Consider the following 26,697-nt stretch of genomic DNA (forward strand, 5'->3'; position numbering starts at 1 on the left):
AAGGGGGGCAGCCTCAGGAAAGATGTCAGGAAGTATTTCTTCACGGAGAGGGTGGTGGATGCTTGGAATGCCCTCCCGCGGGAGGTGGTGGAGATGAAAACGGTAACGGAATTCAAACATGCATGGGATATGCATAAAGGAATCCTGTGCAGAAGGAATGGACCCTCAGAAGCTTAGCCGAAATTGGGTGGCGGAGCAGGTGGGGGGAAGAGGGGTTGGTGGTTGGGAGGCGAGGATAGTGGAGGGCAGACTTATACGGTCTGTGCCGGAGCCGGTGATGGGAGGCTGGACTGGTGGTTGGGAGGCGGGAAGTACTGCTGCGCAGACTTGTACGGTCTGTGCCCTGAATAAGGCAGGTACAAATCAAGGTAAGGTTTACACATATGTTTGTCTTGTTGGGCAGACTGGATGGACCATGCAGGTCTTTTTCTGCTGTCGTCTACTATGTTACTATGTTATACCACCTGTCAAACCAGAGTATATCAAAACTGTTTACAGTATAAAAAAAATAGTCACAGACACAAAGAAAAATAAAATAATAACTAGAATAGAAGACGAAACACAAAAGACAGAGGATGTAATTAGTACAATAATTATTATAAGTGGTGCAGTGGTTACAGCACAGGTCTTGTAATCAGAAGGTGGCTGGTTCAAATCCCACTATTACTATTAACCATTAGACATTGTTAGGTAATCAGAGAATTAGGAAAGTTAGTCATTCTGGAGTGCTTCTGAAAATCATGAAGTCATAAGACTATCAAAACAGCCATGTTTTCAAAGCCTAGGCTTCATGTTCATGTTTACTAAACTATAACCATAAAATCCTACTACTACTACTGCTTAACATTTCTAGAGCGCTACTAGGGTTACGCAGCGCTGTACAAATTAACAATAAGGACGGTCCCTGCTCGGAAGAGCTTACAATCTAAAGGACGAAATGTCAAGTTGGGGTAGATAAGTTTTCTGAGAGGAGGTGTAGTGATTAGGTGCCGAAGGCGACATTGAAGAGGTGGGCTTTGAGCATTGATTTGAAGATGTGTAGGGAGGGGGCACGGCATATGGGCTCAGGGAGTTTGTTCCAGGCATGGGGTGAGGCGAGACAGAAGGGACGGAGCCTGGAGTTGGAGGTGGTGGAGAAGGGTACTGAAAGGAGGGATTTGCCTTGAGAGCGGAGGTTACGGGTAGGGACGTAAGGGGAGATGAGGGTAGAGAGGTAAGGAGGGGCCGCAGATCGAGTGCATTTGTAGGTGAGTAAGAGAAGCTTGAACTGTATGCGGTATCTGATTGGGAGCCAGTGAAGTGACTTGAGGAGAGGGGTGATATGAGTATATCGGTTAAGGCGGAAGATAAGACGTGCGGCAGAGTTCTGGATGGACTGAAGGGGGAGTAGATGGCTACGTGGGAGGCCGGTCAGGAGTAGGTTGCAGTAGTCAAGGCGAGAGGTAATGAGAGAGTGGATGAGAGTTCGGGTGGTGTGCTCGGAGAGGAAGGGGCGAATTTTGCTGATGTTATAGAGGAAGAAGCGACAGGTCTTGGCTATCTGCTGGATGTGCGCAGAAAAGGAGAGGGAGGAGTCGAAGATAACACCGAGGTTGCGGGCAGATGAGACGGGGACGATGAGGGTGTTCTCAACTGAGATAGAGAGTGAAGGGAGAGGGGAAGTGGGTTTGGGTGGGAAGACAATAAGTTCAGTCTTAGACATATTCAGTTTCAGGTGGCGGTTGGACATCCAGGCAGCAATGTCGGATAAGCAGGCCGAGACTTTGGCCTGGGTATCCGCGGTGATTTCTGGTGTGGAGAGATAAAGCTGGGTGTCGTCGGCATAAAGATGATAGTGGAAACCATGAGAAGAAATCAGGGAGCCTAAGGAAGAGGTGTAGATTGAAAAAAGAAGGGGCCCAAGGACAGCTCCTTGATTACTTAGGTACCAGTGGACATGTGCTAACATGGATGAAAGGCTTTTTAAGCTCCAGAACCTACCAAGTCCACTGCGACGCAAGTTTGTCACCTCCGTGGAAAGCCGACTGGTGTGGCTCAGGGCTCGCCTCTTTCCCCAACACTGTTCAACATAATGCTAATTCCTCTGGCCGTAGCGCTTTCCAAACTTGGTCTCAACCCATTCATCTACGTGGATGACATCGCAATCTATATTCCTTTTAGAAAAAACTTAAATGAGATAGCTGCTTAAATCAGACTGGAATTACACACCATACTTGCTTGGGCTAACTCGTTTAAATTAAAACTCAACACTGAGAAAACTCATTGCCTTATACTCTCCTCACACTTTAACAAGTTCAAACCCTCCACCTTGCTTGCTCCTGAGCTTGTCCTACCAATCTCTGAGTTTCTAAAAATACTAGGAGTAATTATTGATAGAAATTTAACACTGGTGGAGCAAACAAACTCCACCACCAAAAAGGTATTCTTCACTCTTTGAAAATTAAAATGTATAAAACCTTATTTCCCTAGAGAAGTATTTTGCAATTTAGTACAATCACTATTATTAAGTCACCTTGATTACCGCAATGATATATATGCAGGGTGCACAGAAATGCTTCTCCAAAAATTGCAAACTGCCCAGAATACAGCTGCAAGACTGATCTATGGTAAATCGAGGTTCGAAAGTTCCAGACCATTACGTGAGAAACTGCACTGGCTACCTGTCAAGGATTGTATAACTTTTAAAATTTGCACCCTGGTGCGTAAAATCCTCTACAGCGAAGCTCCAGCTTATATGGATACTCTTATCAACTTACCACCCAGGAATTCTCACAAATCATCTCGTTCATATTTAAATCTCCACTACCCAACACGTTTTGACCTCAAGTATAAAACCAGTTACGCATCCACCTTTCCCTATATTAGCGCTCGTTTGTGGAATGGATTACCTAAATCAGTAAAAACTACTTACGACCATCCGACTTTCAGAATATCTCTGAAGACCACCTTATTTGGAAAAGCTTACGCTAAAGTCCCGCATTGCATCAATAACTCCTGAACTGTAACTATCATACGGACCTATTGAACTCTACTACCCTTTCTCTTTTCTTCCCCTCTAATTACTCACCAACCTCTTCAACTGAAATGTGTCTGAATGTTTGTTGCTAGATTGATGTAAGCCACATTGAGCCTGCCCATGGGTGGGAAAATGTGGGATATAAATGCTGTAAATAAAATAAATACCAAGCGCTAGCATATTGACAGTTACTTTTGCATGTTTCTCCTTATTTTTGTTTTTAGTGAAGCTGTGGCTGAGACTCTGCTGGATAATGGCTTCCTCGTTCCAACAGCGGAACAACTGATTTCCTTAAACATCAAATTTGAAGGTTAGAAACCTACATTTATTTCAGATCATGCAATTTTATTTTCTGATAATGCATAGATTATTCTTTGTTGGTTTGCTCCAGTAGACCTCATTTTCAAGCTTGACCCCCTATTAGTAGTACCAGGAGGTTACTGCTAAGAGGCTGAGGTGGCTTTTTGTTCATAAGAAATAGGGCTATCCCATATTCACAACATTTAGTAATGGAAAGCTGTGTATATTTTCAGTAGTTATATCCTTCTGAATTTCTCTTGTAGCCCAACTTTAAACAGCAGAGTCACAACTCAAAACACAACTTGTTCTAGCACAAGTAGTGGAGCCCAGTCTTCGGCAGATTTCTCTTTTAAAATAAATAAATAATGGTATGACCAAGCCCAGAACCTCATTTTAATTTTTATATTCTTTCCATAAGTATTTTACTTTACAGTCTTCCTTGAGAGAAGTGTTGCCACTGAGCTAGCCCCTGAGTGCATAATTTTTTAAAGATGTGCGGGGCCTGAGTAACACATTTTGTTCTGGTTTTCCCTATCACACACCTTCTTGTAGCCAGATACATTCTGAAAGAAGATGACCTGCAGTACTGATTTAGAGGTCCAAGATTTCAGTGTTTTTTTACATGGCAGATGTTGGTTTATTTGTACTTTTTTTTTGTATTTTTTTCATAACATTGATGACTAACATAGGTGAAAAATATTAAAATGTAAGACATATCACCTAGAAGAAAAGAAAATGTCCTTTTCTTTATGTAACATGCTCGGACTTCGATGTTGTGGACCTGATTTTATAAGAGGACATATGAGAAGTTCAGAAAGGAGCCTATTTTCAAAGGTCATTGTTCCATTCCCCCAGACACTCCATCTGCTTCATTGTCCCAAGGCATCTTTTGTCCAGTCTTAGATGTCAAAGGTCTAAACCTCTGCCTTTGAGTGTCCCGCTGTCGCATGGAAATGCTAAGCACAGTGATAGCCTCGGTTCAAGCAGGAGAATTTCTCACTGCCCTCAATCTCGAGGAGGCATACTTGCATATACCCATATGGCCGGTGGATCAGAGGTTTCTATGTTTTGCAGTGCTGGGCTATCACTTCCAGTTCAGGGCTTTGCCCTTCGGACTCATCGCAGTACCAGGAATGTTTACCGAGATTATGGTGATGGTGGGCAGCCTTCCTTCGGCACCAGGGGATCAGAGTTCACCCTTATCTCAATAAATCATTCATGCATCCTATTTGGCCAATGTGGCGATGACGGATAAAATTGTCTGTATTCTGCAGTTGTTAGGTTGGGTGATCAATTTCGAGAAGAGCAGACTAACTCCATTGCAGACGCTGGAGTATATGGGCGTTTTATTCGACACAGCATGAGAGAGGATCTTCTCAGGGAAAGCAGGAGGTCGAAGCTGGAGCGATAGAAAGGCATTATAACGTTTTATTTGCTTTCTGTGCCGTGGCACACTGAGAAGAGAGTTTCAACCTATCGTCAACAGTGACTCCTAGATCCTTTTCCTGGTCGGTGACTCCTAACGTGGAACCTTGCATTACATAACTATAATTCGGGTTCCTCTTTCCCACATGCATCACTTTACACTTGTTCACATTAAATGTCATCTGCCATTTAGATGCCCAGTCTCCCAGTCTTCTCAGTTGCTCGTCTCCAGTGCCACAGAAGTGCAACCTACATCTTCCTTGGACACTGGTTGCCAGACAGAGCATGCAGTGATGGTTATTGCCCAGGAATATGACAGTCGGAGCTCCCTTTCCAATAATACAATGGGAGGTGGTGACAGATGGACACCAGCAAGTCTGGTTGGGGAGCTCATTATAAGTTCCATCTAGCACAGGGCACCTGGATGGAACAGGAGTCTGAGTGGTCGACAAATCGCTTGGAGCTCAGGGCAGTGCAGAATGCCTTATGTGACTTTGCTCCCTTCTGGCAGGGGCCCTGTCCAAGTTTTCTCAGACAGTGCAATGGTGGTGGCTTGTATCAACAAGGCGGGACTGTCAGTCATCTGAAGGCGGTGAAGGTTGTCTCCCTAAAGAGTTGGGTGGAGAAAACTCATCTCTGCTTGTCATTTGCTCATCTTGCAGCATTCTTGAACGTGGAAGCAGATTTTCTCAACAGGCACTCCTTGGACTCAGGGGAATGGGAACTAGCCAGCCAGGAGTTTCAGCTGATAGTGGACCCAGTAGGGTTCTCTGCTTCTGGACTTGAAGGCGATGAAAAAGAATTCCAAATTGCCCAAGTTCTTCAGTTGTTTGAAAGAACCAGGCTTGAAGGGAATTGGTTCCCTACTGCAGCCCTACTGTATGTCTTCCCTTCTTCGCCTATGGTAGGCCACATGTTGAAAAGGATCGCCTTGCACTGAGGTCGTCTCATAGCTATCTTCCTCAGGTACACAGCCTACTTAAGCAAGGTCCAGTGCTCATGGAGGATCTGTGCCCCTTGGTCTCACTGTTTAGCCGTTTAAAGGGCCCAGTTGAGTTGAAAAAGTTATTCTGATTCAGTCATTGCTACCTTGCTTCATGCTCTGAAACAATCTACATCATGGCGTATGCGAGGGCATGGAGAATGAGTGTTGGTGTTCTGAGTACGGACTTTTCTCCCTTCTCTGCTCAGATCGCGCACATCCTAGCTTTTCTCCAGGCAGGTCTTCAGAAATGATTGGTGTTGGGTTCTCCAAAAAGTTCAGGCTGTGGCTTTGGCCTGTTTCAGGGGCAGACTACAGAAGATGTCTCTTGTGTCGCACCTGGAAATCTTTTGATTCTTGCAGGGAGTGGGCTGCTTGTGCCCTCCCTTTCATACATAGTGTCTGGAGTGGGACCTTAATTTAGTCCTTCGGGCTCTTCAGAAACTTCCTTTTGAGCCACTCCAGAAGGCCGCCTTGAAAAGATCCTTATGCTAAAGACAGCACTCTTGGTGGGTGTTGCAGTGGCATTTAGGGTTTTGGAACTTCAGGCTCTCTCTCTTGTGATCCCTTTCCTTTTTGGATCAGGGGTCTCCCTGCGCATAGTTCCTTCCTTTCTTTTGAAATTGGTATCAGCAATTGGTGGAGCGTCTGTCCTTCTGCTCTGTATTCTTCCTTGAGGTTTCTCAATGTGCGCAGAATCATCACTAGATATCTGGAAGTCATGATTGAGTTTCTCAAATCGGACAGGCTGTGTTTTTTTTTTTGTAAACAGAGGCTCGGCCTCATGGCTTCAAAGCCCACAGCTGCTAGATGGAGACTATCGTGTCAACTTATTTGCTTGTGGGGAAGCAGGGTCCTCAGACCTTGCGGGTTCATTCTACAAGACATATAGTGACATCCTGAGCAGAAGCTGCCTTTTGTCCAATGGATATTTCAATATACTTTTATACAAGTTCTTTACAGTACTATCTATGGTTTGAATCTTAATGGAGGAAAAGGCTTCTGCTGTTCAGTATATTTTTTATGACTTCAGCATATTTTTTATTTTTGTTACATTTGTACCCCGCGCTTTCCCACTCATGGCAGGCTCAATGCGGCTTACACGGGGCAATGGAGGGTTATCGCTGTGTCATCTACTGAACTGATTTCTTCATTAGCCAAAAAACCTCCTAGGGCAGTAAATTTTATTTCTCTTACTTCCCTGTTTAAGTCTTTCAAGAGTATTTTTCTTTAGTTATCATTTACTCCTATTGTATATACAGGGTGACACCGGTACTTATCTTATAGAGAAGTGCTGTCTGTGCAGGTCTGCTCAACAGGGCACCTCCGTTTTGGTTGCTTTGTCAGGAGTCAAACCTTTCGGCACTGTTTTTCCATACCCAAATAGAAGTAAAACAGTGGTTAGAGTTCATGGGTTGACTTTGGTTTGGATCTTCTTTTCCGCCATTAAGATTCAAACCATAGACAGTACTGTGAAGAACTTATATAAAAGCATATTGAGTAATTCCATAATTAAGTTCTCAGCCAGTTACACTTACAATTCCGATGGATATTTGCAACTCGAGGGTTTGCTTTTGAACATCCCACGGGCTCTGGGATAATGGGAAGCTGTGTAATTGAAGGAGAATTTAGGGCTTACCTGATAATTTTTTTTCCATTAAGTGCTTTCCACCATTCCAGTGGCCTGCTTGAGGTTTTTGAGATGTTTAGTCAGTGCAAAGTAATGGGCCAAATAACGACTGTCAACTTGCATGGTGTTTCTTGCATATTTCTTCTTCTCTGCAGGTTATCCAGAGGTGAGGTCCACATATGATTGCTCGCCTGGTTAGTTATGTTATCAAGTATTTTTAAGATGGTTGTGTTTATTCAGAGTTCCTCCTTATTGCTTGCCTGCGTAAATACTGAGGAGCTGGACTAGATGCCAAGAGAGATATGTCCCGGCTCAGTTTTCAGTTCTCTAATCTCTACCTGCTGGTTGATATACACAACTAGTCCCATAGGTTCTGGAATATTGGGAAGAACTAGTGGAAAGAAAATTATCAGGTAAGACCTAATTTTTCCTTAATTAATAAAAGTGGAAAAGTAAGAGTTATCCCTTTTGTACCAATCTATCTCGGAAAAGTCTGAGAGAACAGTTATGTCAAGAATAAGTTGATTATTCAGGAATTTTAACAGAGAGCTGGAGTTTGTGGAGAGCATATGAGGAAAGTTGCTAATGACAACTGAGAATTTTATTTTTTTAAAACTTTTTATTTATAGAAATTTATAACACATTTCACAAGTATTTAACTTGATACAGAAATAAGAATAAACCTAAAGTAAAAAAAATTGCAAAAGTGAAAAATAAACGAAAGAAATTAGTCTGTCTTTTAGTTCTCAAGGCAGGAGACATCAGAAATCTAGGCGGTAAGAGGAAAATGTGAAAACAGTCATCACAGTAACAGGCACAAAGTATGCGTTAATTAAACTCCCAAAGTACTATTAGTATATCCTAGTTACCTAACTGACTTCACCAATTTGTACCAGAAATTCTAACCTGACAGTTGTTTGGGGTCATAGAAAACATAGTGACTACTATTCACTTTAAGCATTTCACAGGCAAATGCAAGAATACACCTCCATTCTGTAAAACTCTAGCATGCAAAGTCAGGAGTTGCCTACACTATTCTTGGGTCTCTTTACATTCATCCAGAAAACACCATGGGCATAATATTATTATTATTTTCTTAAAACATTCTCAAGTTGTTCCTGCAGTTCAGACATCTTAGTAGATGTCACTTTAAGCCCAGTCTCAATTTGATTCATCATTTCACTCAGAGTTGTATCCAAATTGGTGATAGCCACCCAAATGGCTTCTGTTGTTACTGAATGTGATGGATTTCATCTCTGTAATCTTGGTGTCCTAGCAGCTGCTGACACCATATTATAAGATTGAATTATCTCCTTGGCACGGAAACTACAGGCCTCTGTTTTCCCAAGGGCCCAAGCTCCATTCACAGTGAGTCTGAGACAAGCAAAGAGACTGAAAACACTGCTGCACCAGCCTTCTGGGGCTCCAGTCCCTGGAAAAAAACCCAGCCTGAAATTAGCAAAATTGATGTGGTCGGCTGGGAAGGAATTTGGGCTGGAGGACTGAGCCTCAAGTCCTCAGAGCAAGAGCATCATCCTCCTTTCATTTCTTCAGCAACGAGCTCCCCTTCTGATCCTGAGACCCCCATGGGTCTAATATATTGAGTGATCCTCAACTGGAAGACTGATAAGGGCTCCTTAGCTTTCCCTCCTTCGTTTGCCCATTCTTGAGGCTCAGGTTGCAGCCAACCATCATGCTTCAGTGACCATCTTGGTTTCCAACAACTGAGAACTTTGACTATTGAAAAAAATTAGTTGTTCTTTATTGAGATTTAGTTCAGGTTTAAGAAAGCTAGTAGATGCTGCTTGTCTACTATCTTATGAAACGTACTTCATATTTAAAGGTGATGCTAAGTTCTCACTGATCCTAAGCAGATTAAAGGGGGGGAAAACAGTAGAGAGTATATGAGAGAGCTTGAGTTAAAATGCATAACAAAAATAAATTTGGTTTAGCATAGCTAGGACTGTATCAATTTATCCTTTTTTTTTTTTTTAAAAAAAGGTTAGCTAGTCCCAAATAGTATTTTAAAGAGTGAGGTCACTTTTCAATATCACAGGCACATACATAGGGAGGTAGGTTTTATTATTTATTTAGTAAAGTTAGGAAGAAAAGGCGGAGGAACAGAAGACTATGTACCCGAGGGAAGTCACCACTGAGACTGTTGTCACCTGAAGAGCTAGCCAATGCAAGAGTCTCCTAGGAACTGATCAGTGACTGAATATTAAAATTTGAGGGTGCACCCTGAGGTTAAGACGAACAGAGAGATAGAGACTGATTTGAGACAAATACAGACAGAAACATAGAGAACGTGGAAGAAAATACGTGTTTTAGAATCTTGTGGACTGGAACAGGACTACTGTAGAACCTGGAAGAGAAAGGGGTAAAACAAAATTGAAAGTATTTAGTGTTTAATTGTATATAATTTGGGGTAAAGGGCCCGATATTCAAAATGATTTAAATAGCCAGGAGAGGCTCCGGGATGTTTTAAGTCACCAGTCCAGGACTAACCGGGCATTCTCAACGACACTTAACCAAATAGTTTCTCTGAAAATACCTGGTTAGTGCCCAAGCTGAAATCGGCTATTTTGTTTATTTATTTACAGTTATTTGATATACCATCTGAACTAACAGGTAGACCTAGGCGGTTTACAGTTCTAAAAATTAGTAACAAATATGATAAGTATGAAAAAGGAACTACAATGTTCAGGTAGGAAAGTAAATAGCACATTCACTAAGAAGGACCAATATATATCCATACTGGGATGGTGGAAATAAAGGGATGGGGGAGAGGGGCATGGGATTTTGGAGGCGTTCCTGGGGCAGAGTCAGCACGTAGCATGCTAAGTCCCGATATTCAGCACTTAACTGGCTAAGATAACTGTGTACATATGACTGCATAACACGTAGTCTTATCTTTAGGCGGTTCCTCATAGCTAGTTAAGTGCTGAATATCACACTTAACTGGCTGTGTTTTAGCCAGCTCTGTATACCTGGAAATTCAATGCTGCGTGCTGAATATCGGGCCCCAAGTGTTTAAAGTACTTATCTGAGGTAGCTCTTGTAATTTTCAATATCTTGTGCCATCATTTTGGAAAAAATCTTATTAACATCCTGTTATGTGAAAAATTGATATCAACTTTAACATCTTAGTATTAATATTATAATAAAATTATTTTTAATACACATTCTGTGGTTTGGTGTTGAGATTAATTGGGCAACCCTAGTACCATCCACTGTGACATACCTAAGTAATATCAATTTATTTAAGGGTAGTTGCATCATTCCACCACCAGGGGGTAATTATACAAAGTTTAGGGGAATCCTTTTAGATGCGCTCAGGATTCTCGGGATGTTAGAATTGACAACTATCTGGCTTTTTTTTTCAGTGTAACAGATTTTTAAGTTTATATCCAGATGTTGGACGGATAGCTAACATGTCTGTACATTTTTCTGAGTTTAAAACATCTATCTGCATTTCTCTAGTCATCCCCCCTCTGTGAGTGAGCCTGCCCTGTCTGTTTCCAGAATAACTAGCCACAGAGACTGTGAATAGTATCCAGCTAGCCAATGGGGTAGTCACAGGAAGAGAGGTAGTGAACTGGGGCAAGTTAGTATGGTATAGAAATAAAATTTCTGCATGTAGCGAGAGAAGAAGTTGCCTCCTAATGGGAACCAGCAGTTCAGCAGCTGCAGCGTAAAAATAGATTCATAGTAGCATAGCAATTACAGAATTGAACTTTTCCAACAGTCTTACCCTCTCATCTTCTCTGTCAATCAGATAGAGAACCCGCACAGATAAATAGACACAGATGCATCCATGCAAGCATGCAGAGACATACATACAAACAAACATGCACTGGCACACAATTATGTGCATACATACTCTCTCTAACTGTTGTTCTTTGCAGCCCAATTGAAGTTGGGACGATTTATACGAAAGGAATCAAGAATCTGCCTATCTGGGAGGGCACAATAACTCTGACAATGGAATGGGATGAAATTTGTCATGTGGGTAAAATGGGTAAAAAGAAGCATCAAGTTTGAAAATGGGCCAGATTAGATCAGGAATTCTAGAGAAATAAGTGCTAATTGGTTTCTGTGGGAGAATGAGTTTCCATTTCTGTAGCATAGAAACTTAACATACAGTGAAATAAAGCAGTTGGAGAATTCTTTCAAAGTGCCTCTGTCTGTTCTGTGCTTACCCATCCACTTTCCAGACTGGCCCCACAGCCCAAACTATCCTGTACAACTAACTCCCCCCCCCCCCCCCCCCCCCCCCCCCCCCTCCGCCACACCAGCTATATGGCTGATGCAAGTGTTCATGTCTAACTTTTAAGTGCATATTTAAGTGATTACACTAGTATTCTAGAAAGGAAAGCAGACACCTGCATTCCTTTGCAGAATAGATTCCTACCAGGTGATCTGTTAAAGAATTCCTCTCGCTGAATACACGGGTAGGGACGGAGCACAGGTGGAATTGTGATTTGCATATGTTATTTATAAAATACATATGTGTGGGCACACTTTATGTAAATATCTTCAGCTTCGATCAAGATGTGATTCTTGCCTCTTTAGCCCTAGCATTTTATGAAGACACTTTTGTATACTTGCTTGGCCTACACATATAGGTGATCTGTTATAAAATTACTCTTTATATGTATGTTTTTCCTTTTAGAGAGCAGTAACTTACGGAGGGTTCCTCGAGCATTCCTCCGGCTCTGGCAGCCATTACTGAACAGTCTTCACTCTCAGACGTTCACTCAAATATTGCTGGAGAAGCTCTTTGATGACCTGCGGGGGTGCTACGAGTTTGTCACTGAGATTAGATCCCAGTACTTGCTTTACTGGATCTTTGAGATCCTGTCTGCTAATCAAAGGGCTGGTGAGTTAACTCTGGAATATGCACTGATAAAGAATTTGAGTCTCCTAGTGTTACCCTGTTTCTCTGAGGACAAGCAGGACAAAAGTATCCTTATACGTGGGTGCTGTCATCCCATTGGAGCCCGGTGTGGACGCTGCCCAGCACACTATATCTTATCCCACCAAGCGTGCACGAGTGCCTTCCCAACCCTCAGTCTTATTTTTCTCGTGGAGCAAGGAAGCCATGTCTCGTTGGTCTCCTCCTCAGCACCTTTTTCTCATGTATTTGTGTCTTCCCATGCAGGTATTTTTTCATATTTTATACAACCTGTAGAATCAAAACACCCAGTATTTACAGCTACTGATGGCAGTAGCTGTGGAAGGCTATCAGCCTGGTCTGTGGTGAGAAAAATCGTCGCTTGGGTCTTTTTTCAGCAGAGTTTCTATAAATTCGGCTCAAGATGTCTGGTTCACATTGGGTTTAGGATACTACAGTATCCAAATGTTACTCTACATGAATTCATCTGCTCTTGCCTGAGTAGTGCTCTTGGCCAACCAGTCATTCAGGGGGAAACATATGAAGCCCTAGTTTAAGTAGAAAAACTGTGAATGCAAGAAATTTTGTGAATTCATGCAGTACTGATTAGCAAAACTTTCTGGCGTACATTTATAGTGCATTAGAAAATCATTAAAGCTAGTGCAGTGGGTTCAATTCTGGATCTCCAGAAAGCACATTTGAAATGATTCTGCAGTAAATAAAGTTACTGCACACAAAGCAGATTAGATCTGAAGTATGATATTGCCAGCTTAACTGAAACTTAGCTGCTATAAATTCATATGTAGAGAATGCAGTGTCTGAATCCATGCTTTCATACTAGGGATTTGAGTCTGAGTATACTTGGGCTACGTGCTAGCTCTGTTGCTCTTCTGGTGTCCTTTTGCTGGTTTGTCCTGTACTGTTCTTCAGCAAAAATACCTCAGGTATTATAACTCGGTCCTAAACCCTGTCACTAATTCATGGGCAGTCACAGATTAGTGCAATAAATGAGAGAAGAATTACCAAATCTGTGCAGACGATGAAGTTAGCTGCTGCCTGTTTTCATCATTGTGTAAAAGGGCTGAAGGATGTGTTTTGGTTATCCAGCAGAGAAAACAGAAATGAGCTAATGCAGCAATATTAAAATGCGATAACAGCCTTGGTTCTTTTTCAGGGATGAAAGTAAAAGGCCTGACCCATGTTCGGAAAGAGACGAGGAGGAAGTGCCAATTGTTCCAAGAACAGGTGCCATTGCAATGGAGCAGACTACTCGACCTTTGCCTTGAAGCAGCATGTCAGGTTACACCACATCTAATGCAGATGTACGTCTGGAAAGGAAGGAATTAACCAGGGGCATAGATAAGCTGGTGATGTATATACTCTACTGCAAGGGGAAGTGGCAGCCTTGAGATCTTGCAGACTAGGCCAAGTTTTGTTCCTTCTGTTCATCCTTTCCTCCCTACCGTAATTAATGAAATATGGTGCTTCTTGGGTGCTGCCTGGATGACTCCCTCATCTTAAGTACAGTTTCATTCTGCTTTTCGTCGTGTTGCAGGTACAAAAGTGTAATGGTGACACTCATTAAAAACAAAAAATGTAGAACCAAGTGGATGTATGATCAGTTGTAAACCCTGTATTGATACTGGAAACTGGAAGATAAAAAGCAAATATCTTCATGTTGTGGATGAAGTTAGAAACACGTTTTATAAAAAAAAAATTTAATTCTAGAAAACGAAGATGAAGGGTCAAGTTAAAAAAAAGAAGAAAAAAAGGACCAGTAAAGCTGGAGTTTTTATTAACGCAGTACTATCAATCTCCCAAACACATATTAATTAATTATATAGATCAGTCTCTTAAATCAGTTTCCATATTAGTGATGGATCCATACATTCATATATTTTAATGTGTCCGGGGATCTTCAGATTTCTTAAAGGTTTCCACCATATGGGAACTGAGTCCCAAATCGTTAATGGTGTTCCTTATATCCTCATTGATCCAACCGTGAATCACACTTCTATATATGTTCTTTTATTTTACCTTTCTATGACCGTTTTTTTCCCCCAAAACTTTTTCAAAATCTTTCAAAACTTTTCAAAACCTTTTTTTTTTTAGTAGAAATAGATTTATTTAAAAAAAAATTATCTAAATAGTACTTAGCTTGGCTTAAAGCATTTAGAAGCAATGATTTTTCATCCGGCCAAACCTCTGCCAACATGGCCAGGTTTCGTTAAACTTCTTCAGGGAAGAGGCTAGCATTTCTATGTTTGCTATCACTTCTCAGAAAAAAATGGCTGCCCCCGGACACATTAAAATATATGTATGGATCCATCACTAATATGGAAACTGATTTAAGAGACTGATCTATATAATTAATTAATATGTGTTTGGGAGATTGATAGTACTGCATTGAATTACTCCTCACACGTGGGGTTTTTATTAAAGCACTAGGAAAAAATGCCCGTTTCTGAGTGCAATGAAACGGGCGCTAGCAAGGGGGCCCCTCCCTCCGTCCCTCGGAGCTACTTGCGTTACTTGTTCGGGGTTCGCGTTGGCCTTGCGTTTCGGCCCTCGAGTGTTATAGCTCCGCCCTCGACGTCATGACGTTTTGACGCGAGGGCGGTGCAGACACTCCAGGGCACACCAGATATCTCGGGCGCCTCAACTTCCGTGGAGGCTTCAGAACGTTGGGGTTGCCTTTTATATAGAGAGATGTTTCATTAACAGTGGAAGGTGATGGGGATGGTCTGAATGATTGTGTTTAGAGGCAGTTGTGTATTTATCCACAGCTCAATAGGCCTGTTTCTGTGTTGTTCAGCACCATCAGCTGGACAGCTCCTAGTTGAACAGGTGTCTGCTTTCTCTTTCACTTGACCATTCACCAGTCGTTTCGTTCCACTGATAAGCATGTTTCAGTGCTTGGCCTCACCACTGTGCAGAAGCTGTCCTCAAGCAATGGGTAGACCAGCAGGTGTCATGTGGTCTGCTTCCAGCTGCATTTGCAGCTTGCAGGCCTGGTAGAGTATCCCTATTTTCCCATATGTGTTCTTGCCCTGTTGACAGAGGTGATTTAAGGACCTTCTCTTGATGGTCCACTCCTCTGCCTCTACCGCTTTATGCCATCATTATCACCTTACAAGTGAACAAATAGAAACCAGAAACGACAAGGAGAATACAGGCAGACAAAAGAAATGTTAGAAGTAGGCTCACCTCAGCACTTGGCTACCATAGAGCACTAATCTTCTTTTACAGAGGTAGTTTAATATGACTAGCATGTTCTGAAATTAGTGAATTCTCTCTGTGTCCAAATTTCTTAGTAGAAAGGTTTTTCTCTTTGGAGGCATACTGGATAGATGGGTGTTGCATGGCACGAGGAGACTGATAAATTTCCTTTAGTCAGAACTAGAGAATTGCACGGGGACTGGAATCTAACCTGTCCCCATCCATCCCCATGGGGAAGCTAACCCATCCCAGCCTCAAGTAAGTTCCTTCATTCCAGCTCCCAGCCTGCCCTGCCCTTGCTGCTTCGCAGTCACCTTGACCCCCTCCTAAGAAAGCCAGATTTTATAAGCAGTAAAAATGCTAAGTAACAAAAATAATTTTCTTCCGCACTCTAAATACAAAATTGAGTAAGATACATATATCCATGAGCAGAATGTCCCCCTCTCCATCCCTTTCTATCCCATATGCTCTGTTTCCACTTTTCCCTTCCCCATTCCTCCATGTATGTCCCCATTATCACTTTTTTCCCCTCTTCCCTCCACACACCCACACTCCCTCCACCCTTTTTACCAAGGAGGTTAGATAAAACAGGAGATAGGGTGAGCCTATCTAGTCCGTTATATGGGCTGAAGCCAGTAGGCGGAGGTTGACGTCACATTGGTTTACCCAAAACAATAACATACATAATAACATAGTAGATGACGGCAGAGAAAGACTTGTACGGTTCATCTAGTCTGCCCAACAAGATAAACTCATATGTGCTACTTTATGTGTATACCTGACTTTGATTAATAGCAAACGCTATTGAAAAGCGATAGCCAAAAGATTATTAGAAATAAGGGACTTTATTTTTTTTTCAACATTTATATTACACATCCCAAGCAAGCTCTGATTCAGTGTAGCTTACATTTGAAAATACAGTGAGACAGAATAATAAATAATAGAATTCAGTTATATCATGGGAGTAAGTAGATGGATATATCTGAAACATTTAACAAAGTTGATACTAGCAAATATACCTAACTGGGCATTTAAAAAAAAGGCATTTTTATAATATACCACTGCAATCCACAAAGCAAAAGGATCAAGTTCCCACATGCCATCTTTTTTTCTTTTGATGCAGGCACAGGAAAAAAAAATTGTAATGCTCCTAGGTGTCAACCTAATTCATGTTTAATGTGGGATATAAATGCCATAAATAAGTAAATAAATAGATAGATAGAAACTCTGGAATGTTGAGCACCTGATTCTCATAACATGATGTCTGTTTAATGGCCCTTTACCAGGAGAAAAAAAAAATCTATGCATGAATATAACAGTACTAGGGTGTCCCTTTAACCAGCCCCTCCAAATGACACTGATTACGATTTATAACGAATTACTACTCTACCTATAAAAAGTTATTTTGTTGTTATACTTTCTCTGTGTACAATCTGTATGCACAAGTCGGCATGTTTGAAAATCTAAGTGAGATTAAATACAAATTCCATCAACGATAAAGAAAGACAACGTGGATAAAGAAAGATAACGTGGATTCAGCAGCAAATAGGTTTAACGTGCTTTGTTTTGAGCGCATAGGGATCTGGCTGTGCGAGGAAGGGGAAACTGATAATCTTGGGGTTTTGTTTTGTTTATTCTTTACAGTACCCACCCACCCACATATTCCAGATCTCCGCCCCTGAACCGCAGGGTGCCCTCCCGACACATACCTCAAGTCACCCTGGTGGCCTAGTGGATTCCCAGTCTTTCCTGCCTGCTGCCACTGGCCCTCTTGCTGCATCGTCTTTAAAATGGCTGCCGAGACTTCCAGCGGCTGTTTAGCAAGTCTTTGGTGGAAGTCTCGGCAGCCATTTTAAAAAAGCGGTGCGGCAGCAAGAGGGGCAGTGGGCAGGAAAGATGGGGGATCTTGCCCTGAAGAATCCACTAGACCACCAGGGTGGCTTGAGGTATGTGCTGGGAGGGTACCCTGCGGCTCAGGGGAGGAGAAGCAAAGCTCAGATTGCTGTGCATTTCCGCGGAGACCCCGCAAGACCTGGGTCTGTCCTGCAGGATCCCCGCGGACCCGGATCCATCCCCACGGGAATCCTGACATTCCTGCTCCAGTGCAGCTCTCTAGTTGGAACACCTTGACATCACTAGCTACCCGAGTAATGATTTGGTATCGAGGAATGCAGTTCCACAGAAACAACGACAGCAAAATTGGTAGTGACGTTCTTCCTTTTTTTTTTTTTTTTCCCATTTGACAGTATCCTGCTACACATGGAGCCAAAATTACCATTGAACATCCAGAAGAATCTTCTTCAGCTCTGCTCTATTTACACTCAAGGTGGAGAGTGTCTTTCTGGCTTAGAATTCTCAGCAGATTACAGGGAGCAGCCCATTTATACTGTGGAGAGCTTACGATGGAAGGCAAGGCAGGATTCTCGAGCCAAGGGACCAGGAGCAAGAGAAGAGTCCCTGTTGAAGGATGCACTTGAAGAGGAGCAGGAGGATGATGAGGAGTCGGTGACTGAGCAGACCTGCCGTGAGGACCAACTTCAGATGCTGTTTTCTGCGATGTTGGATATGAGGAAGTCGGCACTTGAAGGATCTGCATGGAAGATCAATGCTGGTATAAAAATAAAACAATTTTAACCTGGTAACATGGGCATCTGACTTTGCAATTGTGGATGCATGTTAGTTGGAAAGGGACCACTAATAGCTCAGTGTTGTCCAAAGTTACTTATAGTGCGATGTCATTTGTTATTCAGCTGACTTAGAACATTTTTGATTTGTAAACTTTGTCTGTATTTTGGCCCCAGCAGATGATGTGAAGTGGAGTGAGTTTCCTCTTGGCACAGTCCCAGGTCAGACAGAAGATCCCGGGTGTCTTCTCCTGGACAGTTACTCTGTGATACCTGAATTCGATCAGACAGTGACCAATGATGGAAAACACCCTCCTGGCACAACACCAAGGTAAGGAAAATGAGGTCCCGTAAACCTTGCTGGGGTATACACTCCATAGAGGCCAATTCTTTCTCCACCTTGAGCAGTAAGCTTTGTTTCATTAAGGTAATAGATTTATCAGTCGAGGCCTTGCCGAGTCTGCCAAGAAAAGGGAGGCATTGCCCATTGAAATTTTGAAACTGGGAGCTGTTGATAAACATGGTGGTCTCCGAGTATAATAAGGAGAACATGTCACATGTGCTCAAGGTCCATTAAAAGCTTGTCTTAAGTGGAAATGTACCTTTATAAACTACAAGAGATCGTAGAAAGAGGAAGACGGGCAACAATATCTGGAAAAGCTAAGAGAAGCTGGTACGTAGTCAGGAAAGCAACACATTTTGGAATTCTAGTGTTATCCTATGCAGTTGATAATTTTTCTTCTGTGCCCCGCACTTGAAACGTTGATAAAACATTAGAATCACTAAAGAATAATATCTTCTTTGGTTGATTCCTGGGGGCTCAAAATAATTTTCTACCTCAGAAGGATTTTCCATTTTAATATCGGTGAGGCTCTTCAGATTGAAAATAAATGTTTTGGGTATAATGCTCTATTCTAAACTGATACTGGAAGATCAAATTAATGCCCTGGTTCAAAAATTATTTTTTGATTGTAACAGTTGAGGGCTGTTTACTACTACTACTACTACTTAGCATTTCTATAGCGCTGCTAGGGTTACGCAGCGCTGTACAATTTTAAACAAGGGGAAGGACAGTCCCTACTCAAGAGAGCTTACAATCTAAAGGTAGTAAAACTATGTAGTCAGTGTAGGTATCATGAATGGGGAAGGTGATTAGGCGCCAAAAGCAAGGGAGAAGAGATGGGCTTTGAGTAAGGACTTGAAGATGGGCTGGGAGGGCGCATGGCGTATGGGTTCGGGAAGGCTGTTCCAGGCATAAGGTGATGCGAGGCAGAAGGGGCGGAGTCTGGAGTTAGCGGTGGTGGAGAAGGGTACATGGGCCCCAAGTGCCATTGGTTTGGCCTAAAATTCATTTTTGTCCAAATTGAAGATGGCGGGGGGGGGGGGGGGGGGGGGAGGGCTGCCTGTTGCTATCTCTAGTTATGTAACTTTACACTGCATCTGAGTCTTCTATACAGTTCAATGCGGATAATAAAAGAGCTCCTTTCCCTTGCATGGTCTTACTCTTAAAATGTTTTTGGCTTCATTTTTTTTTTATTCCTTATTTCAAAAGTTTTCTTTTGTTTCAAATTAGTGGCAGCAGTCCATACCTGCTTATGCTCCATCATGGTTTTCATTTTCATACAGTAAAAGTCCCAGACTGTGGTTGAACCGGTCTTTAAAGCTGTTTGCTCATCTCTACATAGTTACAGCTTTAGATGTGTTGCACAAGCAATACTTCTACCATACCTGAATTACTGTAATTCTTTGTATGTAGAATCTCTATAAAATTGTAAATAGGCTGCAACTACTTCAGCATACTGCGGCAAGGCTGATCTTTAGGGTAAGTTTGAGAGGACTTCCCCTTTGATACAGAAACTTCACTGGCTTCCGATACAAGCTAGAATTGTTTTTAAGATAGCTTGTATGATTCATAAATCTTTAATGGGATTTAGTTCTGCTGGTCTGGTACATTATTGTGTACTTTTAAATAATGTTAATAATTCACGATCTGCTCATCGCTTAATTTTGGCCTTTCCAAGTTTTAAGGGGATTAAATTTAAAAAATATCTAAAGCAGTCAAGTTGTTTAGGTACTAAAATCTGGAATAACTTAACAGTTCAAAGTCAGAGTTGTCGTTCCTATCTTATATCTTGTAAATATATGAAAACTTATCTGTTTGGTGTGGAAGATTGTTTTAGAAGCCTGATTGTAACTTCCTGGTTTGTGGGTAATTTTCCTTTTATTTTGAGCTGCATTGAATCCATTCAGAGAAATGCTGATCAACTACTGAATTACAAAATAAAGCTGCTTCACAGATAAAGACCAGCATGTAATCTGTGATGTAAGAGACAGGATCCATCTGGGAGCGGTTGGGGAAGTCTGCCTGGACATTTGTCCTTGCCCACTCTGCTGCTGACAGGGCCTGTGGGTGCCTCTCCACCCAACGGCAGAGACACTCCTGCCTGGCTCTAGGTGCCTCCATGACATTGTCTATCTTCACCCAAACTGCCTTTCCTCGAAGCAGAGGAAGGAATTCCATCATAGCCTAAAGTACCAGGCGATTGATTGACCATGATTCCTCCAGCAGGGGCCACTCTGCCAAAGCAATATGCTCCCCAGCTGAGAAGACTTGCATTGGTGGTAGCCACTGCCCACTGTGAAGCGTCCAGAGAGATCCCCCGAAGGTGGTGAACAGGACTGTCCCACCAGTCCAGATTGGCTGTCCCTGGCAGAGCTAGGCAAAAGGTGCTCAAAAGCCTGCAAAACTGGAGCCCACCTGGACAGTGGAGCTGACTGTAGAAGTGGAATGTTCACTCGTGCCCAAGGCATCACCCTTCAAAATCAATGCCATGGAGCTCAAGAGCTGCAGATAGTCCCAAACCTTGAGAGTCACCAGCTAACACAGCCTGCACTACAGCTTGTAGCTTCACTGCCCAGTCCTCTGGGAGGAAAACCATCTCCCTCAGCCATGTAGAAGTGAATTTCCAGATATTCCAGGATCTGAGTAACGAGCAGGTAACTTTTCAGACAATGAGCTGAGCAGTGGCTCCCCGGTCTCCGCCTCTGTCGGCCTAAATCAGCCAGTGGTCCAAGTAGAGATGCACCCTGATGCGCCACCACCAGATCACCTTGGAAAAGGTGTGGGGGGCTAAGACCAGCCCAAAGGGCAGTGCCCCAAACTGGAAATCACGCCCAAGCACACAAAAGAGAAGGTACCGCTTGTGATGATCCACAACAGAAGTGTGCAGATTACTTCTTGAACCTTACGGAAACCTAAGACCGGTCCTGAGCAAACCAAGGCACTCACAGACCAGAAGGTTTCCATTTGAAAATGCTGTATTATCTCCCTTTAGATTCAGGATGGACTGTAAAGGGCCGCCCTTCTCTGGCTCACAAAATCTGTTATTTGAAAGACAGCTTAGAAGAACAGTTATGGTGTTGCTTGTATTGTACTGGCATATGTGTATACTAGCCGTTAAGCCCGTAACAACGGGCTAGTTTTTGGTTTTCCTATGCCCCCCCCCCCCCCCATGTCCAGTAACCCTGATCTCTCCCCTACCCTCCCCCCATGTCCAGCAAGCCTACTTTCTCCTCTGCCCTCCCCCCATGTCCTTCTCCCCAAACCGCCGGCACTCGATTTCCGCGTCTGGGGCCACGCCTCTTGGGGTGAAACGTCAGTCGTCACTGCCGCCACGGCTCCTCCCCTTAGGGCTCCGCAAATCAAAGGCGAGGAAGGCGAGTCACGTGGGCATCCGGGGCCAAGCCTCTTGGGGTGAAACGTCAGTCGTCAGCGCCGCCATGGCTCCTCCCCTTGCACCATCCTCGCAGAGTCGCACCGCATTTGGATGACGTCTAAACTTCAGAGGGAGGGGGAGTGGAACTCGCCAGGTGTTCGGGGCGGAGTCGCCACACCTCTAGACTGTTGCTCTGAACGTTCGGACTCTACTGCGCATTTGCAGGTGAGTCGGTCACGTCTCATTTATATGTTTGATATTTGCAATACCGTCAAATGTGTATATTTTTGATACTATTTCATGGTAGTCCTATCATTAGGTTTCAATGTGCTGTTTCCAACTTATGTTTATATTTGGTCATTTTACTATTATTTGGCTGTTAACAAAACTGCCTGCAATTAATAAATCCCCAAAAATAGAATAGTGACCAAGACCCTGCTCCCAGTTCGAGCAAATCTTGTAAGGTAAGAGCGATAGCCTTTCCTTTTAGCTGCAAACCACCATGAAGCTGTGTGGAAAGGTGTGGGCGAACTCCAAGGAGTAAGCTTTTCTGATCATCTCTAGAACCCACTGATCTGAGGTGATGCAAGCCCACTCGTGACAGAAGAAAAACAATCTGCCCCTAACGAGCATCGGACAAGCCAGGCTATTCCAGCTTCACTGGAGAGGCCAGAGTCACTGGCTCTTTTGGGCCCATGAAAGGAACCTGGCCTAAGGAGTCCACATGAACCTGAGGCATCGAACACCGAGCAGGTGAAAAGTGGCCCCACTGCCCTTGAGCAGCCTCTAGCGACCAAGGACCTCTGGGAGCTCTTTTGCCTCAGTTCAAGGAGACGGAGAGGCCGCACCTCCGCTATATCCTTCACCAACTTCTCCAGGTCCTCCCAGAATAGCAAGCACCCCCTAAAGGGCAGCTGACCAAGAAGCTTCTTGGAGGCCAAGTGCACAAACTAATGATGGAGTCATAGCCAGTGCCCCACCACAGAGGTGGCCACTGACCAGGAGGAAATACGCACTAAATCATAAAGAACATCCACCAGGAGGGCCACACCAGACTCCAAATGAGCAACAGCAGGGGAATCTCTCAACTCCTGCAGCTAACGCAACATGGCCCTCGCCACATAGATGCCATAGATGGTGGCCTGAACACCCAGTGCCCCGAAGGAAAAAGCAAGGGGAAACTGCTGCTCTACATGATTCTCGTAAAGTTCATGGAGAGCCTAGCCCCCTTACACAGGGACGATGGTCGTTTTTGATGACTGCTGTAACAAACGTGTCCACCACCTCTCCACGTCTCAGAAATGAACGTATAAAGATGGTCTACTGCTCAGGTCTCCTTACGAGCTCCATCAAGGGACACCCACTTTGCTAGCATCATTCAAGTGAGGGCTTTGTGAAGTGGAAAATGCCTTGGGGGCCCTGCAAACTCTCCAACAAAGGATCCCCTTCAGAGGGGTCTACTGTGGGAGCCTTGAGCATCCCCAAGGCCTCCATGACTTAATCAGTGAGACAAGAAAGCTCTTCGGAAGAAGCAGCAAATCATATGGGATTGCTCATCTTTTGGACTTCCTTGGAGGAGGATCTTCTTCAAATTCAAAGTCTGAGGGAAACTAGGGGTCTGAGAGACCCTCCTGATCCTCAGGGGTCCATCCACTCAGCCTCCACTTGCATGACTTGCTTAACCATGTGGGTTAAGTTGTGGAGCCAAAAGGAGCCAGAGGCCCCTAGATGCCTCTGGCTCTTTTTGGCTCTAGCGACCAAGGGGCGGGTAGCAGTTCTATGCCCTCACCCCTTCAAGCCTTGATGGAGACTGAGCTCTCCTGCTGCACTGAAGCATCAGCAGAAGAAAAAGGCAGGGAGCTCAACATGGCCACCATTCCAGAGCATACAGACTATGAGGGGTAGGGCGATTGGGGGCCTGTGCTCCTCAATCAGGGCCAAGACAAAATACCTTGCCTAGTGGATGTTCTTGCTCTGTGTTCAACCAGGTCTGGTGACCGGATTACCTGGGAGCAGCCATTGTGCTCAACTTTGCTTTGTGGCCTCAGCCAACAGAGTAGGGAGCAAGGCCAGGGAACAGGAGCATCAGCCTGAACAACCTTCCATTTACTAGAGATAGATAAAAGTACTGGAGATTTCCACTGAGCACCAGCAGATTATACTAGAGAGTTCACTGGAAAAGACCAGTTTTTTTTCTTCTACATCTGCTGATAGGAGGGGATAACACCCACTTGTTCAGAACGGTGCAGCCAGACGACAATTTTATTTTAATTACTTACATACCACGTGCAAGCCAGAATGCTATTGAAGCAGTGTACGTTCAGTTACACTAGGTAAGGCTGGAACTGCAGGACCCACGTGATGCTGATGCAAAACATGTTGGAAACAAATTAGGCTACCCAGATTTATTTTAAACAGGATTATGAGTTTTTCACTATTGCCTTTTCTTAGGCATCACTGAGGTAACTGTTCACCCTTCTGCATTCAGTGAGTAATTCTTCATGAGGCAATCATAACAAGACTCTTTTAATTCAATTCTACTCAACTATCAGGCATTACCACTAAAGAAATTTTAGGTGATTTCTCCAGGAAGACAGCTGCTTCCCTTTTCACTTCTAACAAACCCTGCAGTAGCAAAGTTAGTGAAGCTTCCTTTGTATTTGTTAGTGGCATGGCAGGTTGAAAACTCCCTGGCCCCAAAATTAGTTTCTTCGATGTTAGAGGTTTGCTGACAATCACTGCACTTAGCGGGGAGTTTTATCAAGGACCCCTACAACTGTAGCCTCCAGCTGTCATGGAGACTGGTGCTTGGGGCAGAGACCCAGATTCCAGCTGCACCTCTGTTACTCAGTAGCTCTCTACAGACAGGTGGAGGAGACCTTAATACTATATTATCTGATTCTGAACTATGTCTACATATGGATAAGGAGGAATTAGGTCTTACCTGATATTCTTTCCATTAGTCCATCTCACTACTCCAGAACCTGTGGGATAGTTAGCTTAATCACCAGGTGGATAGAGAGAATGGAAAATTGAGTCGAGACATCTCTCTCTCTTGGCATCCAGTACAGCTCCTCAGTGTTTACACAGACAGCAGTAAGAATAATACTCAGACTAAATACAACCACCTTAACTCGCTAACCTAACACTTGCTAACTTAACACTAACCAGATGAGCAAATGTGTAGACCTCTCTCATCCCTGGACAACTTGTAGAGACCAAGAGAGATGCAGGAAGCAACATGCAAGGTGACAGTCATAATTTGGCCCATTACTTCACACTGACTAAACATCTCAAAAACCTTGGGTGGGCTTCTGGAATAGTGGGAAGCACTAATGGAAAGAAAATTATCAGGTAAGACCTAATTTTTTCTTCCATTACATAGCTTCCCACTATTCCAGAACCTGTGGGCTGTTCAAAAGCAATCCCTAGAGTAGGTGGGATCCTGATGTTGCCACCCAGAGGGCCAAAGACCCAAAACTGGCTTCCATGTACGCCACAATTTCCAGCCTGTAGTGATTGACAAAGGTATGTAACGTTGACCACATTGCCGCCTTGCAAATATCTACCGGAGACAGTAAGGTAGCTTCCACCCAGGATGTTGCTGTACACCTCGTAGAATGAGCTTGCAAGGACTGTGGACCCTGCTTCCCTGCAAGCAGATAAGCTGACACGATAGTCTCCTTCAGCCATCTAGCAACTATGGGCTTGGAAGCCATGAGGCCAAAAAGCAGTCGATACGATTTACGAAACTCATTCGTGACTTCCAGATATCTAATGAGGACTCTACGCACATCAAGAAGCTTCAGAAAATACCGAGCCTCTTCATCCTCTCTGCGAAAGGATGGAATATCCATAGATTGGTTGAGATGATATTGAAGGAACTGTGCACAGGGAGACCCCCACCTCCAAAAAGCAGGGAAAGGGATCCTGACAAGATAGAGCCTGAAGCTCCAAAACCCTAAATTCTGACACGACAGCCACCAAGAACACTGTCTTTAACATAAGATCTTTCAAGGAGGATTCAGCAGAGCCCAAAGGACTAAACTAAGGTTCCACTTTGGACACACCTTACGAAAGGGAGACTGCAAGCAGCCCACTCCCTGCAAGAATCAAATGATATCTGGCTGAGTTGCAAGAAATGTCTTCTGTAGTCTGCTCCTGAAACAGGCCGCATCCTGAACTTTTAGAGAAACCAACACCAATCCTTTCTGCAGACCTGCCTGGAGAAACACTAGGATGTGAACGATATGAGCAGAGAAGGGATAAAGCCCATGCTCGAAGCACCAGCTCGCGAACATCCTCCACGCCCTTGCATACGCCATGGATGTAGAGCATTTCTGAGCCTGAAGCAAGGTAGCACTAACCGAATCAGAATAATCTTTTTGTTTCAGCCAAGCCCTTTCAGTGGCCAAGCCATAAGACCAAAGGGGCACGGATCCCTCCATGAGCACAAAACCTTGTTTCAGTAGGTTTTGTACCTCGGGAAGATGGAGAGGATCTCCATCCAGCAGTCGAATTGAGTCCATGTACCATGGCCTCTGTGGCAAATTTGGGGTTACAAGAATTATTCAACCCCGGTGGGATGTGATCCTTTTCAACACATGGCATACCATGGACCAAGGAGGGAAGACGGACAGTAGATGTGTCTCCAGCCAGGCTGCAGTGTGACATCGATCTCAGTCGAGCCCAGTTCTTTCTGACAGCTGAAGAACTTGGGCACTTTGGCATTCCAGCATTCCATTTCGGAGCTATCAAGTCCAGAAGTAGAGAACCCCACTGGTCCACTATCAGCTGAAAATCCTGGCTGAATAGTTCCCATTCTACTGGGTACAAGGAGTACGTGCTGAGGAAATCTGTAGCTTGTCCCCCTTTCCTTTTCTTCCCA

General features: G+C 43.7%; 1 protein-coding gene across 2 annotated transcripts in view; it reads left to right on the forward strand.

The window, feature by feature from the left end:
* The window catches only part of LAS1L (LAS1 like, ribosome biogenesis factor), a 77,636-nt gene that overhangs the window by 31,405 nt on the left and 19,534 nt on the right, over positions 1 to 26,697 (forward strand). Inside the window, exons 8-12 of one of the 2 annotated variants that reach the window (XM_030210036.1) lie at positions 3,241 to 3,326; positions 12,029 to 12,235; positions 13,425 to 13,572; positions 17,716 to 18,080; positions 18,271 to 18,424. In XM_030210036.1, coding sequence (XP_030065896.1) covers positions 3,241 to 3,326; positions 12,029 to 12,235; positions 13,425 to 13,572; positions 17,716 to 18,080; positions 18,271 to 18,424 — 960 coding nt within the window. The remainder of the gene's footprint in view (positions 1 to 3,240; positions 3,327 to 12,028; positions 12,236 to 13,424; positions 13,573 to 17,715; positions 18,081 to 18,270; positions 18,425 to 26,697) is intronic. The other variant, XM_030210037.1, reaches the window with a different exon arrangement.

The sequence above is a fragment of the Microcaecilia unicolor genome, chromosome 7 (assembly GCF_901765095.1).
Source record: "Microcaecilia unicolor chromosome 7, aMicUni1.1, whole genome shotgun sequence".
Classification (NCBI taxonomy): Eukaryota; Metazoa; Chordata; class Amphibia; order Gymnophiona; family Siphonopidae; genus Microcaecilia; species Microcaecilia unicolor.